The following is a 26,534-nucleotide window of genomic DNA, read 5'->3' on the forward strand; positions in this document are numbered from 1 at the left end:
GTCCTAGAGGGAACCGGTAGTCCAGGCTGGACAGCGCCGAAGAGGGAACTGGAAGCCCGAGTTGGTGTGAGCTTGGGGAGGGCAGGAATTTTGTCCCCCACCCCCGCCCCGCACCGTGAGGAAACCCCAGCTTTCGGAGTGCGGCCTGGCACACACGGGCATTCAGTTCGTGTAGCTTTTTGTGCCCGTTCTTGTGCAGCTTGGGCATGTGTTACTCCGTGTGACGTTGTGGAACCAGTTGTTTGGAAAGTGATAAAGTCTCTGTGTTTGTCTAATTTTTCAAATAGGATGCGAGTTGATGTGTTTTTGAGACTGCATGCGACTTTGGAGAGACGATAGTAAGGGGTTTGTGAGTAAAATTTTGCTATTTTGTGTAAAGTATGTTATGGGCTCTGTGAGATTATGCCTGTGATGTGCCTATGGGATTGTGATTGTGTCGTGGGCAATATAACTGTGTCTTTGTCTAATTTTTAAAGTATCTTGTGTGTACAATCCGCAGTAAATCGTGAATGTTTTCTGTGACTGAGATGGAGCGCTTGAGAAATTGGATGCATGACCAGTTAAATATGTATTGTTTCGATTATCTGAATACTGGCATTTTATATGCTTATAGATTTCACTCTATGGCAACTGGATAAGTGAAATAGAGATTTTTTTTTTTGATGGAGAGGAGGAAGTAAAATAATAATTTTCAGATGGTAGGATTGTATATTGGGAAACCCCACACTGACTAATGATTGGTATGTTGAAATGAGTAGGACACCATAAAAAATTGGGCAAGACACAAAAAATTTCTCCCCTAACTGCCACTCAAAGTTTCTATTTGGGTGAATCCCTTTTTTTCCCTTCTACTACTGGATGCATTGCGAGACAGATTGAGTAATTTCTTTGCTCATTCTGAAGACTGAATCAGTTGAACATTTAAATACAAGACCAGTCTCATAATAACTATTTAACTAGTTAAATAAAATATTCACTATAGGGGCGCCTAGGTGGCTCAGTTGGTTGAGCATCCGATTCTTGGTTTCAGTGCAGTTCACCATCTCACAGTTTGTGGGTTCGAGCTCCACCTTGGGCTCTCTGCTGACAGTGCAGATCCTGGTTAAGATTTCTCTCTCCCTCTCTCTCTGCCCCTTCCTGGCTTGCTCTCTCTTTCCTTCTCAAAAAAATAAACAAATGAATATTTTAAAAAACATTCACTATAGACACCAATACTTCAAACTTGTTTTAAATAAAAACCCTCCCTCCTACTGGAAGCCTGCCTGGGAAAAGGGTACATGATCAGCTTCTTCTCTAATTCTTCAACCTCTATTTTGTCTCTACTTCCTCTAGGTGGGTAGTCTCTGGCTGGAATGGATTGGGAGCTGGAAAGCAAGAGACAAGAAGTTAGGGACAAGAAGAGGCTAACATGATTGGTACCATTATAATTTATTGTAAGTCATCTCTTACCTTCTGAGAGAACCCACTGCTGGGAACTTCCAGATACACTTCCCTTCTTATGGGTACAGCCACTTCTCCAGCTGTCTTCTCAATGTTTCCTCTGGGCATGCAGTTGGCCACCTGCTCTGGTGGGTCTTGTTGTCTCTCCAGTGAGTCCTCTTGGACAAGAGAATCCAAGCCATTCCAGGCAGGCTCCATCCATGGGTTGCCCATCTAGAGCTCAGGTGAGAATTAGCCCCTTAGTCACTTTGCCCTCTCAAATCCTGAAATATGTACATTTTTCCCCAAAACTCTCTTTACCACTTTGTTTCCCAGTGACATCAGCATCTGAGGGGCCCCTTGTTTCTTATAAGAAAGCACCCACTTTTCTTCGCCTGGAAAACTATGTCCTAAAAAATAGTTTACTCTCTTAGACAAAGTAGGAGTTAAATTAATGGTAGCAAAACTTTATGTTTTTTATAAGACTTTATTTTAGAATGAGGGACACTTAGAAGCTTGCTTTCCTCACCATCTTTGGAACATCTGCTGAGACTGAGAGAAAAATTTATAAGTTACCATGCTGTTATAAACAGTGACAACAATTAGAAAATTCAGAGGTTTGTTGGAAAAATCATTGACAAATCAATAAGCTTCATTTATATATGTGTGCTTATGTGTATATATATGTATCAGAAAAATGACCAATGGTCATCAAAAATATGAGATACAAAGAATTTCATAATGTATAAGTAAAAGAATTCTTTTAATGTTTCTAAGGGACTCAAAAAATAAGACTTGAATAAAAGAACAGGAAGACATGTGACAAAGTGTCAAAACTCCCTAACATTTCATGCAATTCCATTAAATTTTCAGTAAAAATTTTGAATTTTCTACGAGAAATTTCTAAGAACGAAAGTTCTTATGAGAATATGAATAAGCCAAAAATTCTGAAAGAAAATAATGAAGGGGGAAGTAGCTCTAGCTGATACTAAAATATGTTTTAAAACTAATAACTGCCGAGTCATCTTTGCAATTAAATGAACAGATCAGTAAAACTAAATATAAAATCCAGATCTACTCAGATATATAAAGGAAGTAAGGTATATGGTTATACTTGATCTTAGCCAAAAGACCAAGAAGCAATAAAGATGGCAGTTTTGATGAGTGGAGGAAACAGTAGATTATTGAACACCTGACAGTATTAAACCAATGGCCAATAATCTGTTGAAAGTTTTTGGGTTTTTTGGGGGTTTTTTTGTATTTAAGTAGGCTTCATGCCCATTGCAGAGCTCAGTGCAGGGCTTGAACTCATGACCGTGAGATCAAGACCTGAGCTGAGATCAATAGTTGGACGCTTAGCCGACTGAGCCACCCAGGCACCCCTGCTATAAGTTATTTTTGCATGGCAAAAACAAAGTCAAATGAGAAACTCTAAATTATTTGAAGTGAATACAGTACTTCCTTCCTTTAAAAAAAGATCTAATAACCAATCTAGAAAATAAAAATCTAATAGAAAAGTGAAAGAATTATAAGAGACCATTAACAGATGAGAAACTAAGGATGTTTTTTAAATTTATGAAAAGAAGCTTATTTTCTCTTATAATAGGAAAAATAAAACGCAGAACCACAATTTCTACCTATTAGATAGGCATGCATCAAGAAGTTGGTATCGGTAGCATTTATCAAGGTATTGGCATACATCAAGAAGTTGGTATCGGTAGCATTTATCAAGGTGTATCAGTATATTCTCATATATTGCTGGTGATAGTGTAAATGGTAGAGCCTTCTGGAGAGCAGCTTGAAGGTAGGCTGCTAAGAGAGAAAAATTAGTGCTAGAAAGGAGGGGAACTTGCCCAAAATCTAACTTCTTGCCCAAGAGCCTCTATCTCTGGATTTTGGGATAAAATAAGATTTGTCTAGCTTATTCTCCTTCCTGTAAATTATGTGGAATGTGCAGAGTGGTCAAAGACCAAAGCAAGGGAAATGGAGGCGATTTCAATTGAGACTTAAGTCATAAGAGAGCTATAAGTCATGTATAGTGTCATTTTGGCTTCTTTTCATCTTGGCTTTGCCTTCTTAGGAACTGCCTCTTTTCCAAAGAGGAACCCAAAGGAAGACTGGTCACCTCTTGCAAATCTCAAAACCATGGCTCAGGTGAGGTGATGGTTCCTCTCTCTTTCCCAAGATAATCTTTATTTTCTTTATTTTTTTTATTTTTCTTAAGGATATTTGAGCATTTGCCTTTCTTGTACTAAATCCTCCTGCCTATCTTCCCCTTCAGGAAAGTGTCCCCATTTCTTACCATATTGGCCAGATAAGCCTTTTCCTTCCACAAATGCTCCTTCTAATTTTAACTAATTTTCACACATTAAGTGGGTTTATCATTAAACATCTTTCTTTGTCTTCTCCCAGAAGCAGAGCTGGGACAAAAATGCATTTCCTCAAATGAGAATATATTACTGCATGAACTTTGCTTGTTTAAATAAAAACAGTCAAGATGGAGATGGAATTGATGTTGCTTTTAGTAAGTAGCAAGGACTATTGTCTTGAGGCTTTAAGAAAAGAGTTATGCTTGGCAAATTGTACAAAGAACAGAGAATCTTGCTTTTCTCCTGTCTGATCCTCCAGTTTTGCCCATAGCTGCTAACAATTCCTAAAAATCCATGGCCTGCCAATAACACTCCCCCATTATGCTAATGATGTTCCTATTTTTAAACTTCTCTAATTTTATATTTGGATGCAGGGGAAGTAAATATATATGCTTGGATCACCATACTGAATTACAAGTATAACTCTTGAAATATCCTGCCCTTGGTTTCAAAGATGTTGTTATCTCTTGGTTCTTTCAGAAATGTCATCTTTATATCTGGACCTCTTAAATACTACTGTGCTCCAGATTCTTTTATTATTATAATTTTTTATGTTTATTTATTTTTGAGAGAGAGAGTGCAAAGGGCAGAGAGAGAGAGACACACACACACAAAATCTGAAGTGGGCTCCAGGCTCTGAGCTGTCAGCACAGAGCCTGATGGGGCTCGAACCCACAAACAGTGAGATCATGACCTAAGCCAAAGTCGGACACTTAAACCAACTGAGCCACCCAGGCGCCCCTGAACTCCAGATTCTTTATTGGTTCTCTTCTTTTTTCATTTCCCTGTTCCTATTCACAGTCTACCACCGTTATTCTATGCTCACATAATTGTAAACCTAAACCTCTGTTCTGAGTGTCAAAACCATATCCAATCTCCAACTAAAAATCACCACCTGCATATTCCACAGATACTTCAGGCACATGCCCAAGATTTATCTCATTATCTACTTCCCATCGTGTTCTTTTTTGTTTTGTTTTCTATCTGCTTTTGGCCCCAGTCCCATACCCACCTGCTAATATAGCTAGCTTGAGTTAAATAAATGTCTCTCTTCCACTATGCAATTTAGTGGTGATTTTATTCCTTATACCACAGTTGCCTTCATCTCCCTTGATATCTTTATTTTGAGTGCCTCTCTCATATCCTGGTCACTTGTTTTCCCATATAACACCTTTGCTCCTTTTCCAGTCCTCCAAGTGCTCACCCCACTGCTCACTTATGGATCTTTGTGTTTCTTACGCTTTTCTGTTTAACTTTGTGTGTGTGTGTGTGTGTGTGTGTGTGTGTGTGTAGTAAAATATATGTAGTGTAAAATTTCACCATTTTAGCCATTGTTGAGTGTATAGTTTAGCCCCATGAAATACATTCAGCGTTGTGTAACCAGTACCACTATGTATTTCCAGAACTTTTTCATCATCCCAGGCAGAAACTCTGTACTTACAACATTAATCGGTGACTGTTAACCTTATACTTTTTATAGCATCAGAACTAAAGCACATTAGAAGAATGTATAAAGAGCCCTTTAGGGGAGTGGAAGATGTTAAAATATTAACAGTTTAAATTCAATAATAGTAATCAATGATAATGGTTTTCCAATTCACAAATATGATGTACATCTCCTTTTATTTAAGATCTTTAAATTCTCTCAGTAATGTTTTGTTGTTTTCAGTGTACAGTCTTACACATTTTGTTATATTAATCCCTGGGTATTTTTTTTATGCTATTGTAAATGCTATTCATTTTTATTTCAAATTTTCACTGTTCACCGCTAATATATGAAAACACAATTGATTTTTGTATATTGACCTGCAATCTTTCTAAAGTCACTTATTAGTTCTAGTAATTTTTTGTATTCTTTAGGATTTTCTACATAGATAAGCATGTCATATGTAAATAATGACTTTGCCTTCTTGCTTTTCAAACTGTGCATCTACTGCATTGTCTAGAACCTTCAGTATAATGTTGAATAGAAATGGTGAGAACAGACATTTTTGCCTTGTTCCTGCCTTAGGGGAAAGGGATTCAGAGTTTCACTATTAAGTATGATATTAGCTATAGATTTTGCATTGATTTATCAGGTTAAAGAAGTTACAGTTTGCTGATAGTTTTTATCATGAGAGGGTGCTGAATTTTTTCAAAAGTTTTTCTTCATCTATTGGTTATTCCCCATTATTTGGCTTTTCTCTCTCTCTCTCTCTCTCTCTTTTAATGTTTATTTATTTTTGAGAGAGAGAGAGAGAGAGCATAGGAGCAGGGCAGGCAGAGAGAAATCTGAAGCAGGCTCCAGGCTCTGAGCTGACAGCACAGAGCCCAATGCGGGGTTTAAACTCACAAACCATGAGATTATGACCTGAGCCAAAGTTGGACACTTAACCGACTGAACCACTCAGGTGCCCCTTCTCTTTTTTCTAGTACCACCATGAATTATATTGATTTTGAAGTGTTCAGCCAACTTAGAAGCTCTAGCTCTAGGATAAATTCCACTTATGTAATGTTTGATGAATTTGCTAATATAGTACAGTGTTAAGGAGTTGTTTGTGGTTCATAAAGAATTTGGTCTATATTTTTTCTTGTAACACCTTTGTTTAGTTTTCATATCAGGATAATTCTTTTAAAATAAGTTGGGAAGTATACGCTCTTATTTTCTAAAAGAATTTGTGTAAATTGGTACTATTTCTTCTTAAAGTGTTTGTTAGAAATCACCAGTGAATAAATCTTTAAAAATTAAAAAATAAAAACAGGGGCGCCCAGGTAGCTCAGTGGGTTAAGTGTCCAACTTTGGCTCATGTCATGATCTCGTGGTTTGTGAGTTTGAGTCCCATATCGGGCTCTGTGCTGACAGGCCAGAGCCTGGAGCCTATTTCAGATTCTGTCTCCCTCTCTCTCTGCCCCTCCCCTGCTCATGCTCTGTCTCTCTCTCTCTCAAAAATAAAACATTAAAAAAAAATTTTTTTAATAAATAAATAAAAACAGGGAGGGAAACCATAAAAGACTCTTAAATACAGAGAACAATCTGAGAGTTGCTGGAGGGGAGGTGGGTGGGGAAATGGATTAAATGGATGATGAGCATTAAGGAGGACACTTATTGAGATGAGCACTGGGTGTCATATAAGAGATGAATACCTGGGTTCTACTCCTGAAGCCACTACATAACTACACTGTATGTTAGCTAACTTGAAAATGAATAAGTAATAATAATAATATATTTTAAAAAAGAAGAATTCACCAGTGAAGCCATGTTAACCTGGAGATTTTTTTGTGGGAACGGGTTTAACTAGCAGCTCAATTTCCTTGGTAGAATTAGGGATATTCAGGTTATCAGGGTGTTTTCTTCAGTGAGCTTTTATAGTTTGTGTCTTTCAAGGAATTTGTCAAATTTATTGACAAAGTTGTCAAAAATACACTCTTTTTATCCTTTTGATATTTGTGTGATCTGTAGCAATGCCCCTCTTTCATTTCTGCTGTTGATAATTTGTGTCTTATTCTTTTCCTTGGTCAGTTGCCTAGAGTTTTACCAATTTCATTTGTCATTTCGAAGTACCAGCTTTGGGTTTCATTGGTTTACTCCATTGTTTTTCTGTTTCCTCTTTCTTCACATCTTTTTTGTTTCCTTTTTTTTTTCTCAATACTTTGGGTTTAATTAAGTCATTTTCTAGTTTTGAGAGAGAGAGACAGCATGAGTAGAGGAGTAGCAGAGAGAAGGAGACACAGAATCGGATGCAGTCTCTAGGCGCTGAGCTGTCACCCAGAGCCCAATGTAGGGATTGAACCCACAAGCAGTGAGATCATGACCTGAGCTGAAGTCAGACTGTTAACTGACTGAACCACCCAGGTGCCCCAAAACTTCTGTATCCTTATTGATTTTCAGTCTATTTGTGTAGCAATCACTGAGAGAAGAAAGTTGAAATCTTCAGTTATAATTTTGGTTTTGTCTGTTTTTCCTTTTCTATCAGTTTTTACTTAATGTATTTTTAAGTTCTGTTTTTAGGTGTGTTCACATTTAGAATTGTTACATTCTCTCATGAATTGATCCCCTCTGTTATTTTGAAATGCCTTATTTAATCCCTGATAATATTCTTTGTGCTGAAATTTGTATTGTTTGATATTATAGCCAATTTAGTTTTCTTATGATTAGTATTTACACGGTATACATGTTTTCCATCCTTTTTAAAATTTTTTAAGTTTACTTATTTTGAGAGAGAGAGAGAGAGCAAGTGGGGTAGAGGCAGAGAGAGTGGAGGAGAGAATATCAAGCAGACTCTGCAGGGTCAGCATAGAGGCCGATGTAGGGCTCAAACTCACAAATTGTGAGATCATGACCTGAGCCCAAACCAAGAGTTGGACGCTTAATTGACTAAGCCACCCAGGTGCCCCTCCATCCTTTTACTTTAACCTTCCTATGTTTTCACATTTATAGTGAGCCTCTTGTAGATAGTATATAGTTTGTCCTTTTTAAACATTTTTTACTTTTAAGTAACCTCTACACCCAATGTAGAGCTCCAACTAACAACCCCAAGATCAAGAATCACATGCTCCACTGACTGAGTGGTACTCCTGTAGAGCATCACTTTTTGTAATCTCACAACACATGTTTTTCCAGAGCAAATATGCTATACACTAAGACAGAATATATGCAAATCTCAATAAAAAGAAATCATATGGAGCATCTTCTCTAACCACAATTGAATTAAATTAGATGTCAATAAAAATAACATACCTAGACTAGGCCCAAATGTTTGGAAATTAAACAATATGCTAATTTTTTAAAAAATGTTTATTTATTTTTGAGAGAGTGTGAGTGGGGAAGGGGTAGGGAGAGAGGGAGACAGAATCTGAAGCAGGCTCCAGGCTCTGAGCTGTCAGCACAGAGCCCAACATAGGGCTCAAACCACAAGCCGCTAGCTCATGACCTGAGCCGAAGTTGGACGCCCCAACAATATACTACTTCTGAGTAATCAATTTTGGGTCAAAGAATAACCAAAAAGAATTTTCGTAAAATTAATGAAATTTATGGCTAACATCATACTTAATGGTGAACGACTGTTTTCCCTCCTAAGATCAGGAGCAAGACAAGGATGTCTACTTTAACGCTTCTATCAACACTGTAGATGATGCGTAAAGAATGAAAAAGAAATATGAGGCATATAGACTAGAAAGGGAGAAGGTAAACTGTATTTGCAGATAATATGACCAGGTTATGTAGGAAGTATTAAGGAATTTACAAAAAAAAAGTACTAGAAATAAAAAGTGAATTCAGCAAGGTCACTTATATCAAAATACAAAAATCAATTCTATTTTTATATACTAACAACAAAAATTTGAAAATGAGTTTAAAGAATAAAATTAACAAAACATTTACAAGACCTGTACACTGAAAACTACAAAACACTGCTGAGAGAAATTTAAGAAGACCTAAATAAGCATCCATGGATTGGAAGACCTACTACTGTTAACATATCTGTTATCTCCAACCAATTTATAAAGTCTTTCAAAACTCAGTCAAAATCTAAGTAAGTTGTTTTATAAAGATTGATAAGTTGATTCTAAAATTAACCTGGAAATGTAAAACACCTAACATGTCTAAACAGGTTCTAAATGACAGTGTTGGAAGATTATTAATGGTGCTCTACAGGGGCACCTGACTGACTCAGTCACTGGAGTATGTGATTCTTGATCTCAGGGTTGTAAATTGAAGCCCCATGTTGGGTATAAATCTGTCCAGATTTTCCTCCCCTTTTTACTGACAAACATTTACATCAGCTATGGTTTTGGACTTTTTTAAGTCTCATTTTACTGTTGTCAATTTTTGCTTTATGTTTTTTGAAACTCTTGTTATTTAAATACGTATACATTTGTGGGGCGCCTGAGTGGCTCAGTCGGTTGGGCGTCCGACTTCGGCTCAGGTCACGATCTTGAGGTCCACGGGTTTGAGCCCCGCATCGGGCTCTGGGCTGATGGCTCGGAGCCTGGAGCCTGCTTCCGATTCTGTGTTTCCCTCTCTCTCTGCCCCTCCCCCGTTCATGCTGTGTCTCTCTCTGTCTCAAAAATAAATAAACGTTAAAAAAATTTAAAAAAATAAAATAAATACATATACATTTGTAATTGTTCTATTTTCCTGGTGTATTTACTTTTTCATCAATATAAAATGCCTCTCTTTGTCTGCAGTAGTAACATTGCTCAGCTTTCCCATGTGTAGTGTTTGTATGTCATTTTCCATCCTTTACTTTCAGCCTATTTGTGTCTATGGTATTTAAAATATGTCTCTTGTAGGGTCGCCTGAGTGGCTCAGTTGGTTTAGCTTCCTATTCTTGATTTCAGCTCAGGTCATGATCTCATGGTTCATAAGATTGAGCCCTGTGTCAGGCTCTGAGCTGGATGTGGAGCCTGCTTGGGTTTTTCTCCCTTTCTCTCTGCCCCTTCCCCAGTTGTACAAGTGCATGTGCTTGCTCTCTCTCTCTCTCTCTCTCTCTGTCTCAAAATAAATAAATAAACTTTAAAAAATAAAATATGTCTCAGAATTATATTAAATCTTGCTTTTTCATGCATTCTAATATCTTGGTCATTTTATTGGAATGTTTGGTCCATTTATATTTAATACAATTAGAGGTAAATGGATTTAGGGCTGCCATTTTGCTGTTTTGTTTTCCAAATGCTTAACCTATGTTTTTAATCCTTTTAAATATACTTTATATTTCAAGGCAGTTTTAGGTTCATGACAAAATTGTAGAGTTTCCACTACCGTCTGCCCCCATACATGATTAATAGCCTCCCCATTATCAATATCTTGCACCAGAGTGTACATTCATTACAATGAACCTACATTGATACATAATTCCAAAGTCCAATAGATTTTGGCAAATATATGACATTCTGCCATTATAGTATTATACAGAATAGTTTTAGTGCCCTAAAACTTTTAGGGCTACACCTTTTTGTCCCTTCTTTTTTTACTGTCTCCAGAGTTTTGCCTTTCCAGAATGTCATATAGTTGGAATTATACGGACTTTTCTGATGGGCTTCTTGCACCTACTAATGTGCATTTAAGTTTCCTCCTAATCTGTTTTTATTCATCTCTTCGTATATACTGTTGTATTTTGTATCAATCAAATACATGGTAATGGTTCATTTTCATTCTTCTCTTGACTTTTTGTTTATTTATTTATTTATTTATTTTAATGTTCTATTTATTTATTTTGAGAGAGACAGAGAATGCCAATGCAAGAGGGGCAGAGAGAGGAAGAGAGAGAAGCCCAAGCAGGGTGGACACTCATCATGACACAGGGCTTGATTCCATGACTGTGAGATCATGACCTGAGCTAAAAATCAAGAGTTGGACACTCACCAACTGAGCCACCCAGGCACCCCTCCTCTATTGACTTTTTAGTTGTATCTATTTCTATGCCCAGGTTTTCCATTGGTTCTTTGAAGACATTAAGAGCAGCTGCTTTGAAGCTTTTTTTGGTGGTTTTTTTTTTTGGCAAAATCCAACATTGGGACCCACTAGGGATTAATTTCTGTGACTGGCTTTTGCTGAATATGAGTCACATTCTCCCTTGTTTTGTTTGCATATTTAGTAATTTTTACTAGAAATCTGGATATCATGAATAATATAGTAATCTGATACTTTAAACTCTGCACCAACCCCAAGTATGAAGCAGCTGATATGTCAGCTCAGTTCTTTAAGCTTCCAGCTGCTGCTTTTGACCCTGGCCCCCTTAGGTGAGGGGAGATAGGTTCTCCTTGTGTTCATATATATTAGCTCTCAGTTAAGGAATTGGTGAGAGTTTATACTTAGATTTTGGGACTTACTTTTGGTAGGCCTGTTTCTTCCAGTGTTCTACTCCTTATACTTCCTGCTGCTTTGTGAGCTGCAACTTCTGACACCTCAATCCAGTAAGACTTCAGTTTTCTTCTGCTTGTGCTATGATCAGGTTGTATAATACTGGTAATCAAAAATGGCAAAATCTCAGGGGCGCCTGGGTGGCTCAGTCGGTTGAGCGTCCGACTTCGGCTCAGGTCACGATCTCACGGTTCGTGAGTTCGAGCCCTGCTGTCGGGCTCTGGGCTGATGGCTCAGAGCCTGGAGCCTGCTTCCGATTCTGTGTCTCCCTCTCTCTCTGCCCCTCCCCCGTTCATGCTCTGTCTCTCTCTGTCCCAAAAATAAATAAAACGTTAAAAAAAATTTTTTTTGTAAAAAAAAAATGGCAAAATCTCAGAATCTCACTAGATGCACTTCTATTTTTCAAAACTCTTTTTTGGTATCTTTCTGTCTGCTTTTTCCTAAGTCCTCTCTGATGTCTCCAACAATTGCTTAGTTTAATTATCAATGTGGTGTTCTGGCAGTGTTTATACTCAGATTTTGGTTCTCATCCTTTCTATAGTTCTCTCACTTCAAGAATTTATTTCTAAATCTTGAGCTCAGCTGCCTTAACAGCTATGGGGTTTCTGGTACCTTCATGCAAAAAAGCCATGGGTTGAACAATTCTTACCCATCACGGTTGCTGTCCTTTAAGGATAAGCTCTCCATTGGGGCACCTGGGTAGCTCAGTTGGTTGAGCATCCGACTTTTGATTTCACCTCAGGTCATGATTCCAGGGTTGTGGGATCAAGCCCTGCGTCGGGCTCCACACTGAACATTTAGCGTGCTTGGGATTCTCTTTCTGACTCTGCCCCTTTCCCCAGCTCATGTTCTCCCTCTCTCTCTCAAGTAAAAAAAAAAAAAAAAAAAAAAAAAAAAAAAAAAAAAATTAATTCAATTTTTTTAAAAAAGGTTAAGCTCTCCTTCAATTTTTGCTTGCTTTAATTGCTTCCAGTTCCATCTATGAGTTGTTATATGTTGTGTTCAGACATATATATTATGTTAAGTATAAATGATTATTATCTGAGGGATCATTTTCTTGATCAATTGACTGTATTATTTTTGGATGCCAGAAGTTGCTCCCATGCATTTTTAAACCATATTTTTTCTGCATAATACATTAATCTTGACAGAGAAAAGTTTTACCTCCTCAATTGTGTTGCCCTTGTAATATATCACATCTTGTGCATTCTTCTCTTGTAGTACCTGTAACACCTTCAAGCAGGTGTATGTTTAAACATACTTTCTTGAAGGCTTTGAGGCTATGCAGGGACAGTGTTTTATATGTCTTGGCACTCCAGTAAACTAATGCAGTTTGGGGTTACAAAGTGACTTTACATAAATATTTGTGTGATGAATTATTAAATAAATTCAGTGGCAGGTACTTCTGTCTTTTGTTTACCTTACAATATAAATTACAAAACAAAAATGATTAGCTTTTTTTACATTGATATGAATGCCCCAAAGGAACAGATCAAAAGTAGTCCCCAATATCTAGTCAGCTTATTCTGATCACAGTTCCAATCCGTTGCAGGCATCAGTGTCATTCAAAGATGTGACTGTTGACTTCTCTCGGGAAGAGTGGCAGCACCTGGATCCTGCTCAGAAGACTCTCTACATGGATGTGATGTTGGAAAACTATTGCCACCTCATCTCTGTAGGTAAGAAAAATTCTCTTTGAAACTTTCAGTAGCATGCATTTCCTTTCAAAGTGCCTGAATTATGTGTGATCTTGTGTTTCAGGGATAAGATTGATGAATTCTTTTTTTGTTTGCAGAAAGGATTATTTTGTACTTGCCCAGAGCAAGGCGTTAAGTTTACTCTTACACAAAGAAGTATCTTAATTTGCAGTATTGAAAATGTACTTTACTAATTTTTCAAATGTATTGAAGCCTAAACAACTTAATCCAAATTTTTCTTTGTCAGGGTGTCACATGACCAAACCTGATGTGATCCTCAAGTTAGAACGAGGAGAAGAGCCATGGACATCATTTACAGGTCATACCTGCTTAGGTGAGTTTCTGACTCTTCAGGTGGATGAAATCTAATGGAGAATAAATTTTAAAACAGTCATGCGGTAGGTGGCACCTTCGAAATATGCCACCTGGTGTGGGAGTGTCTTTTTAAAGGCTCCTAACCTTTGAAATGATCGTTATTCCTGCAAAACTTAAATCAAACTTTTAAATACGACTCTCCCAATATAATATTCTTTTCTAGTTTGCTTGATGTTATCAAAGATAGTTGCCACTCTTAATCAAAATGTATTATAAACCTTCTTTTTAGATCTTTTTTCTTGTTTTGTGTCTTTTTCTAACTTCAGTCTCTTCTTGACATTGTATATTTTCTTTTGAACATTCTTAAATCTGTTTTTATAAGAGAAAATTCTTGTTTAATGTTTTTCTTCTCAGTTGCCTTCCATTTTTTTCTTTTTCTTTCTTTTAATTGTCTCAGGTTTGTTTTCTGTGCTAAGTCTAAGATCCCCTTCTCACCACAAATATAGCTGTTAATTTTAAAACTTACTTGCTTTGGCCCAGATTGATAATTCCACAGTTATCATTCTCTTCTATTAAACTTTTGTGGTTCACTTTATATGGCAGATCATCATTCCTGAAATCAACCCTTCATTTGGGTAAAGCATTAACTTATTCTTATCCTGGTTCTCTGAGTGATTATTTCCAAGTTGGTCTATTTTCTTCATCACTGGACATACTGCCTGATAATACCTGGTACATAATGGTCATTGATACATATATTTTTAAATGTATGTTGTTTCACTAGACTCTCAGTCTTATTTCTCTGATTTGACCTCAAAGGATCTGCCTTTAAATTATGGTAATCTCATCCATTCTGAGGACGGAAGGTCATTGTTTTATGTAGAGGTCTGTAACACTGACATACTCAGTGCATTTCTCCCACCTTCACTATAGTACTTCAAGGGTTCTGCACTCTGATGTTTCACCTATTTTGTGACAACATGTTAGAAATGAAAATCACAGACTTTCCTACCCTTTAAATTCTTCCCCACTGTCTGTTTCCAAATATTTTATTTTTACCATGATACCAGCTTTCTCTGTCTCTATCATCATCTCTTATGAATCTCTTCACAATTTGTGTTATGTTTATCAGCCTGTGAAATGTATTTACGTTTTCCCATATTTTCATTTTTCACTGACCTCATACAAAATAACAACTATCTTATTTCATGTCTTGACTACAATAATTACAGCTTGGCTTTGCTATAATTTTGTCCTAATTCTTTCAATTTATATTGTTACTTTTCTGACAAGAGATATCATTGCTTGTTCCCTATTATTATATGAAATTGAAATTCTTCATTCAAGGACTACTATAATAAGCCCTCATCTGGTCTTTTCAACTTTATTTCTCTCCATTATGGAAAACTTGTGGTAATTTCCACTTGATATAGTCTCCTCAATGTTCTCCACACATGTGTAATTTGTCATAATGCTTGTACTGTTCATTGTGTTGTGTTCTCCCTTCCATATACTATGTATCTTTTAAGTCTTGAGATTTCTTCTGCATAAACTATTCCTTAACCACTTCACATAGATTTTCTGAATTCCCATGCTACTTACCAACTCAGACACACACAACTCTTGAAAATAATTATGTAATTTGGTACCCAGTTATATGTGATTTATGCTTAAGGCTTTTTTAATTCAAAGATAAGATCCTCTGTATCTTTTTTGCTATAGTATATAATATTTTGAATATTCCATAGTTGCTCATTAACTTGAAGCTATACAGGCAAGTTACACTTTTGCTCCATTCACAAAGCGTGGTAAGCTCCTTCCAGATGTACCTGCTCAGGCCATGGCTGTATAGATTCTGATTGAAATTGTTGGATTCTGGGGCACCTGGGTGTCTCAGTCAGTTGAGCCGACTTCAGCTCAGGTCATGATCTCATGGTCTGTGAGTTCGAGCCCTGCGTTGGGCTCTGTGCTGACAGCTCAGAGCCTGGAGCCTGCTTTGGATTCTGTGTCTCCCTCTCTCTCTGCCCCTCCCCTGCTCATGCTCACGCTCTCTCTCTCTCTGTCAAAAATAAATAAACATTGAATTGGCTGGATTCTACCAAACACTACCTATCTAGGTAGGATATACAGTGTTAATGTAAACTCAGAAGAGTTCAAAGGAGATAATCAATAAAGTATTCCTTTCTATGGAAAAGGATTACTATCAAAATCTGCATCTTTCACAAAATATTTAAGACATGATTAAGCTTGTGAAAATATTTTGTTAAAATTACTTTCCTAGACCATAACCATTTTTAAGTTATAAAGAAATAGTGCTTAAAGTGGTAGGGGGAAATAAGTGAAGGATTTTTGGCATCATGGAACGTAGCATTTTCTTGAAGGTAATCTGAGTAGAAATAAGAATGGAAGACAAGGCACTTGATTAAAAAAACATAAGCAAAGTATGTGATTAGGAGTAAGTGAGGTATTTATAAGGCAAAAAAGATGAGGCCTCACTTTTATGTGTGAAAGTTGTCAGATAGGTGGACAACCCTGAAAACTTGTTTGAATATGAAAAGTGAATCTCAGTGATTCAAAGTTTTGTTTACAGAAGAAATTTCTTATATGTTGGTGTTGAGAGTAATGGACTGAAGGAAGAAATAGATTTTTTGAACCTAAATTTAACATTATTTCACTAGATGTGGATGATTGCAAAATAACAGAAGTCAAATATAGCTATAAAATATAAGAGAAATGAAGATTAAAGTTAATCACTTAGAATGAGATGTAATCTTGTCCACCATGTGGAAAACTGGAGTTAAGAAAAGTTATGAGCGTCTGGGTGTCTCAGTCAGTTAAGCATCCAAATCTAGATTTCAGCTCAGGTCACGATCTCACAGGAGATAGAGCCCCACATTGGGCTCTGTGCTGGCATTGTGGAGCCTGCTTGGGATTCTCTCTCCCTCTTTCTCTTTGCTCTTCCCCTGCTCTCTGTCTCTGTCTCTCTCAAAAATAAATAAACCTTTAAAAAAAAAAAAAAAAGAAAAGTTACTATATTGAGGAAAGACTTGTGGCAGTTTTTCCTTAAACCTGAAAAAGTAAGTCTGTGAAAAGAAATAGTTACAATTGATGGTCATGAGATTTTTGTTATTGAACCATTCTGAAAGGATTGGTAGTAATAGCAATAATGAATACACCAATAAATATACTCCTAGTCAGTTTTAAAGTTCCTGTTGGAAGTGTCTTCATAGCTCTTTTCTCACAGGAGAAAATGATAACCAATTATATGGAGGATTAGAGCCTAGGCTATACGGTTGTCTTTTAAACGCTAGGAAATTACTTGATACTTGGAAAGATTAATGAGCCATTGATGGGTACATAGTAGGCGGTGGTGGAATAACTGGAAATGTTTTGCCTCACAGTCTAGAGCTGAATGTATAAAAATATAGGCTCTGATCTGTGTTCTCCAAAAGTAATCCTTCCTCTAATATTTTTCTTGAACAAGCTTTTCTACTAATTTTTCTTGTCCATCCTACTTAAAGTTTACTGCCCTTGAAAGGTTCACTTCATTGCTTCCAAATCCACCTGTCCAAACATCAGTCTCTCTTTCACCATTCTTTGTCTTCTCACTGCTTGGTGTATTCATTTAACTTTCTGTATGAAATTCTGATACAAAGTGCAAAAGTTACTAGCGTTCATTGCTTAATTTTTCATTCTTGTCCACACCGAGGCAGAGTTTTTCTTTAGGTTTTGTGTCTTTTCCCTGGCAAGGAATAATTTGTCCAGGGTCTTTTTTGATCTCATATACTAGACACCAGTACAATTTCTTTCCATAGCAAATATGTGAAGATTCACAAATTGTTATTATATTCTTTTGTAGAAGAAAATTGGAAAGATGAAGACTTTTTAGTGAAATTCAAGGAATACCAAGATAAGTTTTCTAGATCAGTTGTATTCATCAACCACAAAAAACTGATTAAAGAGAACAGTAATGCATATGAAAAGACATTTACTTTAAGCAAAAACCCTATTAATTCAAAAAATCTACCTCCTGAATATGATACTCATGGAAAGATTTTTAAAAATGTTTCAGAATTAATCATCAGTAATATAAGTCCTGCAAGAAAGAGACTTAGTGAGTATAATGGATATGGGAAATCACTTCTCAATACTAAACCAGAGACAGCTCAACCTGGAGTCAAATCCCATAATCAGCGTGGCAGGGTTGTCAGTCATAATGATGTACTTATACAATATCATAAGGTGGAAACTCCAGCACAGCCATTTGGATATAATGACTGTGAGAAAGCCTTCCTTAAAAAAGGAGAATTAATTACACATAATAGAGCTTACATAAGGGAAAACCCATCTGAATATAATAAAAGGAGAAGAACAACCAATATTGAAAAAAAACATACATGCACTGAATGTGGGAAGTCCTTCTGCAGGAAGTCAGTATTGATTCTGCACCAGGGAATTCACACAGAGGAAAAACCCTATCAGTGCCATCAATGTGGAAATTCATTTAGAAGGAAGTCATATCTCATTGATCATCAAAGAACTCACACAGGAGAAAAACCCTTTGTTTGTAATGAATGTGGTAAGTCCTTCCGCCTAAAGACAGCCCTCACTGATCATCAGAGAACACATACAGGGGAAAAATCATACGAATGTCCACAGTGTAGGAATGCCTTCAGATTGAAGTCACACCTCATACGTCATCAGAGAACTCATACAGGAGAGAAACCATATGAGTGTAATGACTGTGGGAAGTCCTTCCGCCAGAAGACAACACTCTCTCTACATCAGAGAATTCATACAGGAGAGAAACCCTATATTTGTAAAGAATGTGGGAAGTCCTTTCACCAGAAGGCAAACCTTACTGTACATCAGAGAACTCATACGGGGGAAAAGCCCTATATTTGTAATGAATGTGGGAAATCGTTCTCCCAGAAGACAACCCTCGCTCTTCATGAGAAGACTCATAATGAGGAGAAACCCTATATTTGTAATGAATGTGGGAAGTCCTTTCGCCAAAAGACAACCCTTGTGGCACATCAGAGAACACATACAGGGGAAAAATCCTATGAATGTCCTCACTGTGGGAAGGCCTTTAGAATGAAGTCATACCTCATTGATCATCACAGAACTCACACAGGAGAAAAACCATATGAATGTAATGAATGTGGGAAATCCTTCAGTCAGAAGACAAATCTGAATCTGCATCAGAGAATTCATACAGGAGAGAAACCCTATATTTGTAATGAATGTGGGAAGTCCTTTCGCCAGAAAGCAACTCTCACTGTACATCAAAAAATACATACAGGACAGAAATCCTACGAATGTCCTCAGTGTGGGAAAGCCTTTAGCAGGAAGTCATATCTCATTCATCATCAAAGAACTCATACAGGAGAGAAACCATATAAATGTAATGAATGTGGGAAGTGCTTCCGCCAGAAAACAAATCTCATTGTACATCAGAGAACTCACACAGGAGAGAAACCCTATATTTGTAATGAGTGTAGTAAGTCCTTCAGTTATAAGAGAAACCTCATTGTCCATCAGAGAACTCACAAGGGAGAAAACATAGAAATTCAATAAATGATGTGATCTCTTTGTGAAGCCTTTCCAAGTTATTGTAAAACTTTAGTTTAAGGAAAAAAAGCATGCTAAAACATTTTAATAAGGTAATTTTAATCACAAATGTAATAATAGTTAAAGTACCAACCACAGAACTGTCTGCTGTTTACTAGCACATGTAATGGATATGATCATTGTTATCATACTTTATCAGAAATGAAGCTAATTTTTTAAGTTTTCAAGTTCTGTTCACTTAGATTATTTTTTTAAAGTGCTTACATAATATATGCAGAGGCAAGATACAAAATGGTTATAATATCAGTCTCCATAAAAGAAAGAAAATATGAAATATATTTCTCCTTGTGCTCTGGAATAAAGAATAACTGTCATTTCCCCAAAGATTACCATGTCCCTGGCTTATAACATCATGAAGCAGTCTTTGCATGTCTAAATTTTATGTTTTATCATATATCATGAATTATTTTGTGTCTTGTCTCAACATTTTTAAGATTCATACATTATTGCATGTGGCAGTAATGTATTCATTTTCATTGTGCATACTCTTCCATTTTAAGAATATACCACTATTTATCCTCTTGATGGATGTTTGTATTTTTATAAATTTGTGTTGTAATAAAAATACTGCTCTAAATGCTGTAAATATTCTGTGTATGTGTGTATGTATATTTCTGTTGATCTTATAGTGAGATGAATTACTCAGTCCAAGGGTGTATGTAAGTTTTTTTCAGCTATGGTAGATACTGCCAAACATCTCAGACCTTTCTTAATATGAGGTGATTAACTTTGGAAAGTAACAGCTCTGATTGTAAGCAATGTGGAGAAAGGTCTTTAGCAGTCATTCAACTAGAGAATTTTACTTTAAAAAATCCATATAATATTGTAATTGTAAGAAGACTGTTAGTCATGAATATCTGAATGTAACAGATCTAGAAAGACTCGCTATGGCTTAAATTACACAAAGCTAGATCGGAACGAATCCTATAGTTGCCATGATTATAGGAATACTTTTAGCCATAGCATACACCTTATTTAACACCATAGAATTCATACTAGAGAAAGGGAGGTTAAGAAATGACAAAGATGAGTAAAACTTGGGAATATAAGTCACATTAGACAGAATTGTGAAATACACACACACACACACACACACACACACACACACACACAACTAAGCCTTTTATATGTTTATCTCAGGAAGTGTGGGTCTCAATTCCCAATGGAAAAATCACTGGAGAGATATTGATGTTTTAGAATTGGAAATCTGCTAAAACACTAATGTCTATAGCATCTTTTCTATGAAAATAGTAAGTTCAACAGCACCTTGAACAGTTTTACTGAAGGCCCTTGATTATTTGTAACATATGTTTACTACATATATTGTTACTGTGCATAATAAAATGCATTTAAAATTTAAATAAGCTTACCCCCCGCCCCCAATTTGGGCCCTCTGCCTTACAGAAAGGGACAGCAGTTGCCCCTGGATAGTAAATGGAAACCTGCTTGTCCAGGGCTTGTAGATAATTTGAGAGAGAAAAACAAAAAACGACAGTGGGTAATGAGGAAATTCAGACATGACAAATATTTAGACTTCAAAGGGTCTAAAAATTACAGTGCCTTGTCTGACCAGACAGAACTTTGTGAAATTCAGCCTTTACTAGTAACTATTTACGTTTAGAGGATTTGTTTCGTTTTGTGGGGTTTTTTTGAGGGTAGGATGAACGTACTAAAAATAAGTAGGTAAGATTACAGGGTCCATATTCATAACCATGAGAACCTGGTAATAGTTTCATTTGAATAAATCTATATTTGTATATGAATTAATACTATTTATTATATGTTAACAATGGCAACTAACAAGAATTATACTCAAGACGGAGGATGCAAATCTACCCTTTTTCCTGGATATTTAATGATTAGGGAGGTGTGGTATAACTGAATCTGTTCTAACCTCAACCAACCAAAGATGTTGGGACTGTGAGTCACTTTTTCTTGGATATTCTACTCTCCTTTGTTTCGTCTCTCATATGTATTTCTGTGGCTGTCACAAAAATATAATTTATCTGGCATCCCTACATGTGCTATCCTGCCTCTTGATTTACTGATTATATTATGAAATAGCCATGTTTTATTTGCCGTAGAGCATTGTATGCATATTCTTAGTTTATTTTTATACATAGTACATAATATTCATGTTTTATAGGTCTTGTGCATGATATACTAGAAATTCTGGTGTACTAACAGACAGTGTTTTAAATGGCTAAGCTTAAAAGTACAATTATGAACTCACAGATGATTAGGCTGTTTTCTTACCTAAAAGAACTTCCAGTATAGGAGGTTATATAAACAAGTCATAAAAGTATTTGGATAGTAATCCGTGAGAATCTCTACATATTTATGCTCTTAGCTATTTCCCAAGATCTCCCCAGTTTCTACTCCTATCATAGTTACTATACCCACCAAAATATATGTCTCTTAATAGGGGGAGATGGAATGGGGTGTTATTAGAAGAGATACATTGCTACTGTATTCATTGTAATGAAATTTTTTAAAATGAGTAGGCCAGTCCCAGACTCCTTTGGCATCCGAGGACAAACAGCAAATATCCTAAATCTATATGTCACATTTTAAACTTTCCTTATTCCCAATCCTATATTAATCCCTCCTCATGCAAATCTCTGGGATATAATATATCTCAGCTGAAGAGGGAAGGGGCAAAAAAGATATTATGCAAATGTTTGGCTGTGAAAAGTTACCCTACTTGAAGTGTCTCCGCAAAAATTCAAAGTAATGGCAGATGCCATTTTCTGTATGATTTTTCTGTTTTTAAATTTATAATTTTTAACTTCCATTTGAAATCATATCCACTAAATTTAATTTTATAAATGTGCCACTTTATAAATATATTGTATTTTTGTTGTTGTTTTAACCACCAGATTTATGGTGATTTTTATGGCAGCCACAGAAAACTAACAAATTTTGGTACCAGGGAATGGGGCTCTGCTAAAACAAACACCTAAAAATGTGGAAGTGGGTTTGGATAATGGGTAGAGGCTGGAAGAATTTTAAGCCATATGATAGAAAAGCCTAGATTACCTTAAACAGATTGTTAGGGATGGTAAGGTGCAGGCTCAGGAAATAGCAGGATTGAGAAAGCTATTTTGTTTGAGGATACATGTGTCATGAACAGAATATTATTAGAAATATTAACATATAATGGTACTTCTGGTAAGGGCTCAAAAGAAATGTTAATATTGGAAACTGGTGGAAAGATCATTCTTACATAGTGGCCAAAAACGTGACTGAATTGTGGTTTATAGTTGTGTGAAAAGCAAACTTGTAGGTGATGGATTTGAATACTTGGCTGAGGAAATTTCCAAGGGAAATGTTGAAGGTGGGGCCTGGTGTTTTCTTGCTGCTTATTATAAAATATAAAAGGAAAGAGAAATTTAGGAAGGAACTATTATGCAAAAAGGAATCAAAGTCTGATTATTTGGGGGAATTCTCAGCCTATGCAAACTGCAAAGGATGTTGAAATTAAGAGTTCACTGGAGAAAGCTTGCTCTGGAGAGAGTGCTTGGACAATTTTAGTTGAAGAGATTAAGTATGTGACTCATGGATCCAATCAATCATCTCAGTAGAAACAAATGGAAATGGTTGCCCAACAGTGATGCATGGAGGACCCTCTTGTCTAATTGTGTGGATCTCTATGACAAACAGAGGAGACCCACAAGGTCTTTACAAATGTGATATCAGCAGAAACACTGCTGGCTTGGACTGAAAACAACAGAGACGGAATGAAATAACAGAAGGCTATCAGATTTCCAAAATTCTACAGGGAGGAAATGGGCTGATAATCAACTGTAAACATGTGCTACCCTTGAAGTAAAAGGAAGAATGACTGTAGCCATAGACATAGAGGGCAGAGACACAACCTGGAGGGTAGAGTCTCAGGACACAGGAGATTACTCCTAGCCTTTGAAAACTAATGGAATTTGCTCCACTGGGTTTTGAACTTGCTTGGGACCACTGACTTCTTGTGTGTTTATTGACCATCCATATAATTACTTTAGTGGAATATCTGTTTACATCTTTAGTCTGTTTTCCAATTAGATTATGTGGAAGTTTTTACTATTGAATGCGTGTGTGTGTGTGTGTGTGTGTGTGTGTGTGTGTGTGTGTGTGTGTGTATTAATACTTAGTGAGATAAGTGACTTGCAAGGATTTTCTCCTGGTGGGTAGGTTGTCTTTTAATCTTCTTAACAAAGTCTTTTGCAGAGCAAGAGATTTTTACTTGATGAGGTCTAATTTATCAAATTTCTCTTATGAATCATACTTTGGTATCAACTCTAAGATCTCTTTGCCTAGCTCTAAATCCCCTAAATTTTTCATTTTTTTTTTCTGAAAGTTTTATAGTTTTATGTTATGCAGTCCATTTTGAACTAATTTGTGTTATGTGATTGTGATCATATATGATTAAAATATTGAGTTATAAAGCATAAGCCTTAGGTAGTCGATTTTTTATTTTGTTTGACTGTAGTGCCCAATTGCTCCAGCACCATTTGTTGAAAAAGCTGTCTTTCCTCCACTGAATTTGTTTTGTACCTCAGAAATCAGCTGGACAGGTTTATGTGAATCTAGTTCTGTTTCTTTGCTTTGTTCCATTGATCCAAGGGTCAGTTTCTGCTAATACCACATTGTCTTTATTATTGTATCTATACTATAAGTCTTGATGTTGGGTAGAGTGATTCCTCCCACTTTCTTATTCTTTATCAAAATAACTTTACATATTCTAGCTCATATGTCTTCCATTTAAATTTTAGAGTAACATGGTCTTAAAAAAAAAAAAAGAGTAATCTGGTCTGTATTTACTATGATAGCAAAGTAATGGCCCCACAAATATATCGACATCCTAATCCCTGGAACACGTGTATTTCCAGGTTACTGAGCAAGGGGATTTAAGATTGCAGATAGAATCAAGGTTGCTAACCACATATCTTTAAATAAATTAGTCTTGATTATTCACATGGGCACGATATAATCACAAAGATCTTAAAGATAGAAGAGAGAGACAGAAGATGTCAGAATGATGCATTTTGAGAAGGAATCTACCTATTGTTGCCTGCTTTGAAGATGGAGAAAGAGGACCATGAACCAAAGGCAGGCAGCCTCTAGAAATTAGAACTAGAAGAAGGAGAAGAGGGAGAAGTGAAGAAGGGGAAGAAGGAGGGGGAGGAAGGAGGATACAGGAAAAGATAGAAGAAGGTCCCATTTGAGCCTCCAAAAGGCCATAATTGAATGCAGCCTACCCACACCTCGCTTTTAGCCCAGTGAGACCCGTGTTGGACTTCTAACATACAAAACTATAAGATAATAAATTTGTGTTTAAAGCCATTTGTTACAGCAACAATAATACATTTACAAAAATTCTTGCTGGGATTTGGATAGGAATTGCATTTAAATCTGCATATCAGTTTGGAGTAAATTGACATCTTTACTGTGTTTGACCTTCCAATCCATGAACACACTGAGTCTATATATTTTAGTCTTTTATTAATTACATGAGTATTGTTTAGTTTTCAGCATAGAAGTCCTATATATGTTTTGTTTTATACCATATATTTTTGAGTGATTATAAATATTGTGTACTTTTTAATTTCAATGTCTGCATGTCCATTCCCAATATATAGAAATACAACTGCTTTTCATATGTTTGTCTTCTTTGTGACTTTTCTGAACTCACTTATTGGTTCTAGAAATCTAATGACTTAAGGTTTTCTACATAGACAATCATGTTATCTATAAATAGGACAGTTTTTTCTCCCTATCTGTATACCTCTTATTGCCTTTCTTCGCCCTACTGCATGCACAAGAATTTAAGGATTATGTTAAGAATAGTGAAAGCAGAAATTCTTGCTTCCTGATTGTCAGGGGAAAAGACTTACTATTACACCATTAAGTATAATATTAGCTGTAAGTTATTCACAGACTTACTGTTTTTAATCAATTTGAAGAAGTTTCCCTCTATTCCTGTTTTTCTGAGTTTTTATCATGAGTCAGAGTTGAATTCAGTCAAATGTTTGTTCTATATCAGTTGATTTGATTGTGTTGATTTTTTTTTCCTTAGTTTGTTGAAATGGTGAATTACCTTGATTGATTTTCAAATATTGAACCAGCATTGAACCCCACTTGCTCATGTAAAATTCTTTTTTTATTATTAAATTTTTTTAATGTTTATTTTTGAGAGCGAGTGAGCGAGAGACAGAGCACAAGTTGGGGAGGGGCAGAGAGAGAGGGAGATACAGAATCTGAAACAAGCTCGAGGCTCTGAGTTGTTAGCACAGAGGTGGGGCTCAAACCACGAACCATGAGATCATGACCTGAGCCAAAGTCGGACGCTTAACTGACTGAGCCACGCAGGTGCCCCAAAATTCTTTTTATATAATATTGAATTCTCTTTGCTAATTTTTAAAAGGATTTTTTTTATGTCTATATTCAGAATGTATAGTGGACTGTGTATTTCTTCTTTTATACTGTTTGTGTCTTTGGTGTCAAGTTAATACTAGTATTCTGTTTGCTGGAAGATTGTGTTCTTTAAATATTTGGTAAAATTCTCAAATGAAATTATCTGACCCTGGAGGTTTCTTTTTGGGGAATAGATCATAGATTAAATTTCCTTAATAGTATTTTGGCTGTTCACATTATCTCTTTTTTTTTACCCACATTATCTATTTTATATTGGCTTTGTTGTGGTAGTTTTGTGATTCAAGTAAGTTCTTTAGTTCATCTAAGGTGTCAAATTTATGTGTGTAGAATTGTTTGTATTTTCATTATCATCCTTTTGATGTCTTCAAAGTAGTGATATCTCTTATTTCATCTGGATATCAGTAATCTGTGTCCTCGAGGTTTTGTTGTTGGTGGTGGTGGTCTTTCTATAGGTTTGTCAATTTTATTGATCTTCCCAAAGAACCAGCTCTTTATCTTGGGGATTTTTTTCGTATTGTTTTAATGTTTTCAATTTCATTGATTTCTGTTCTTGATTTTTTCTTTCAGCTGCTTGTTTTGCATTATTTTGGCTTTCTTTTCTAGGTCCTGTGGTGGGATGTTAGGTTAATAATTTGAGAATTTTCCTCTTTTCTAATATGTGCACTTAGTGCTATAAATTTTTCTTTCATCCCTGCTTTATTTGCCTTCTACAAATTTTGATTCACTGTTTTTTAAATTTTCATTCAGTTTTATTTTCATTCAGTTCAATGTCTTTTTTCTATGAATAATTTTGATTTTTTATTTACTTAGAAGAAAATTAAATAGCCAAAG

General features: G+C 36.1%; 1 protein-coding gene across 1 annotated transcript; it reads left to right on the plus strand.

Moving 5' to 3' along the window:
• The first annotated feature begins 1,551 nt into the window (after nt 1–1,551).
• Nucleotides 1,552–23,849, plus strand: ZNF567 (zinc finger protein 567). Its single transcript, XM_060652038.3, is given in 7 exon segments — nt 1,552–1,664; nt 3,500–3,573; nt 3,832–3,943; nt 13,181–13,307; nt 13,573–13,659; nt 17,500–19,191; nt 19,194–23,849. Coding segments are annotated over 5 exon segments (1,980 nt in total). The 5' UTR covers nt 1,552–1,664; nt 3,500–3,573; nt 3,832–3,916; the 3' UTR covers nt 19,241–23,849.
• The last annotated feature ends 2,685 nt before the right edge of the window (nt 23,850–26,534 follow it).

The sequence above is a fragment of the Panthera onca genome, chromosome E2 (assembly GCF_046562875.1).
Source record: "Panthera onca isolate mPanOnc1 chromosome E2, mPanOnc1 haplotype 2, whole genome shotgun sequence".
NCBI lineage: Eukaryota > Metazoa > Chordata > Mammalia > Carnivora > Felidae > Panthera > Panthera onca.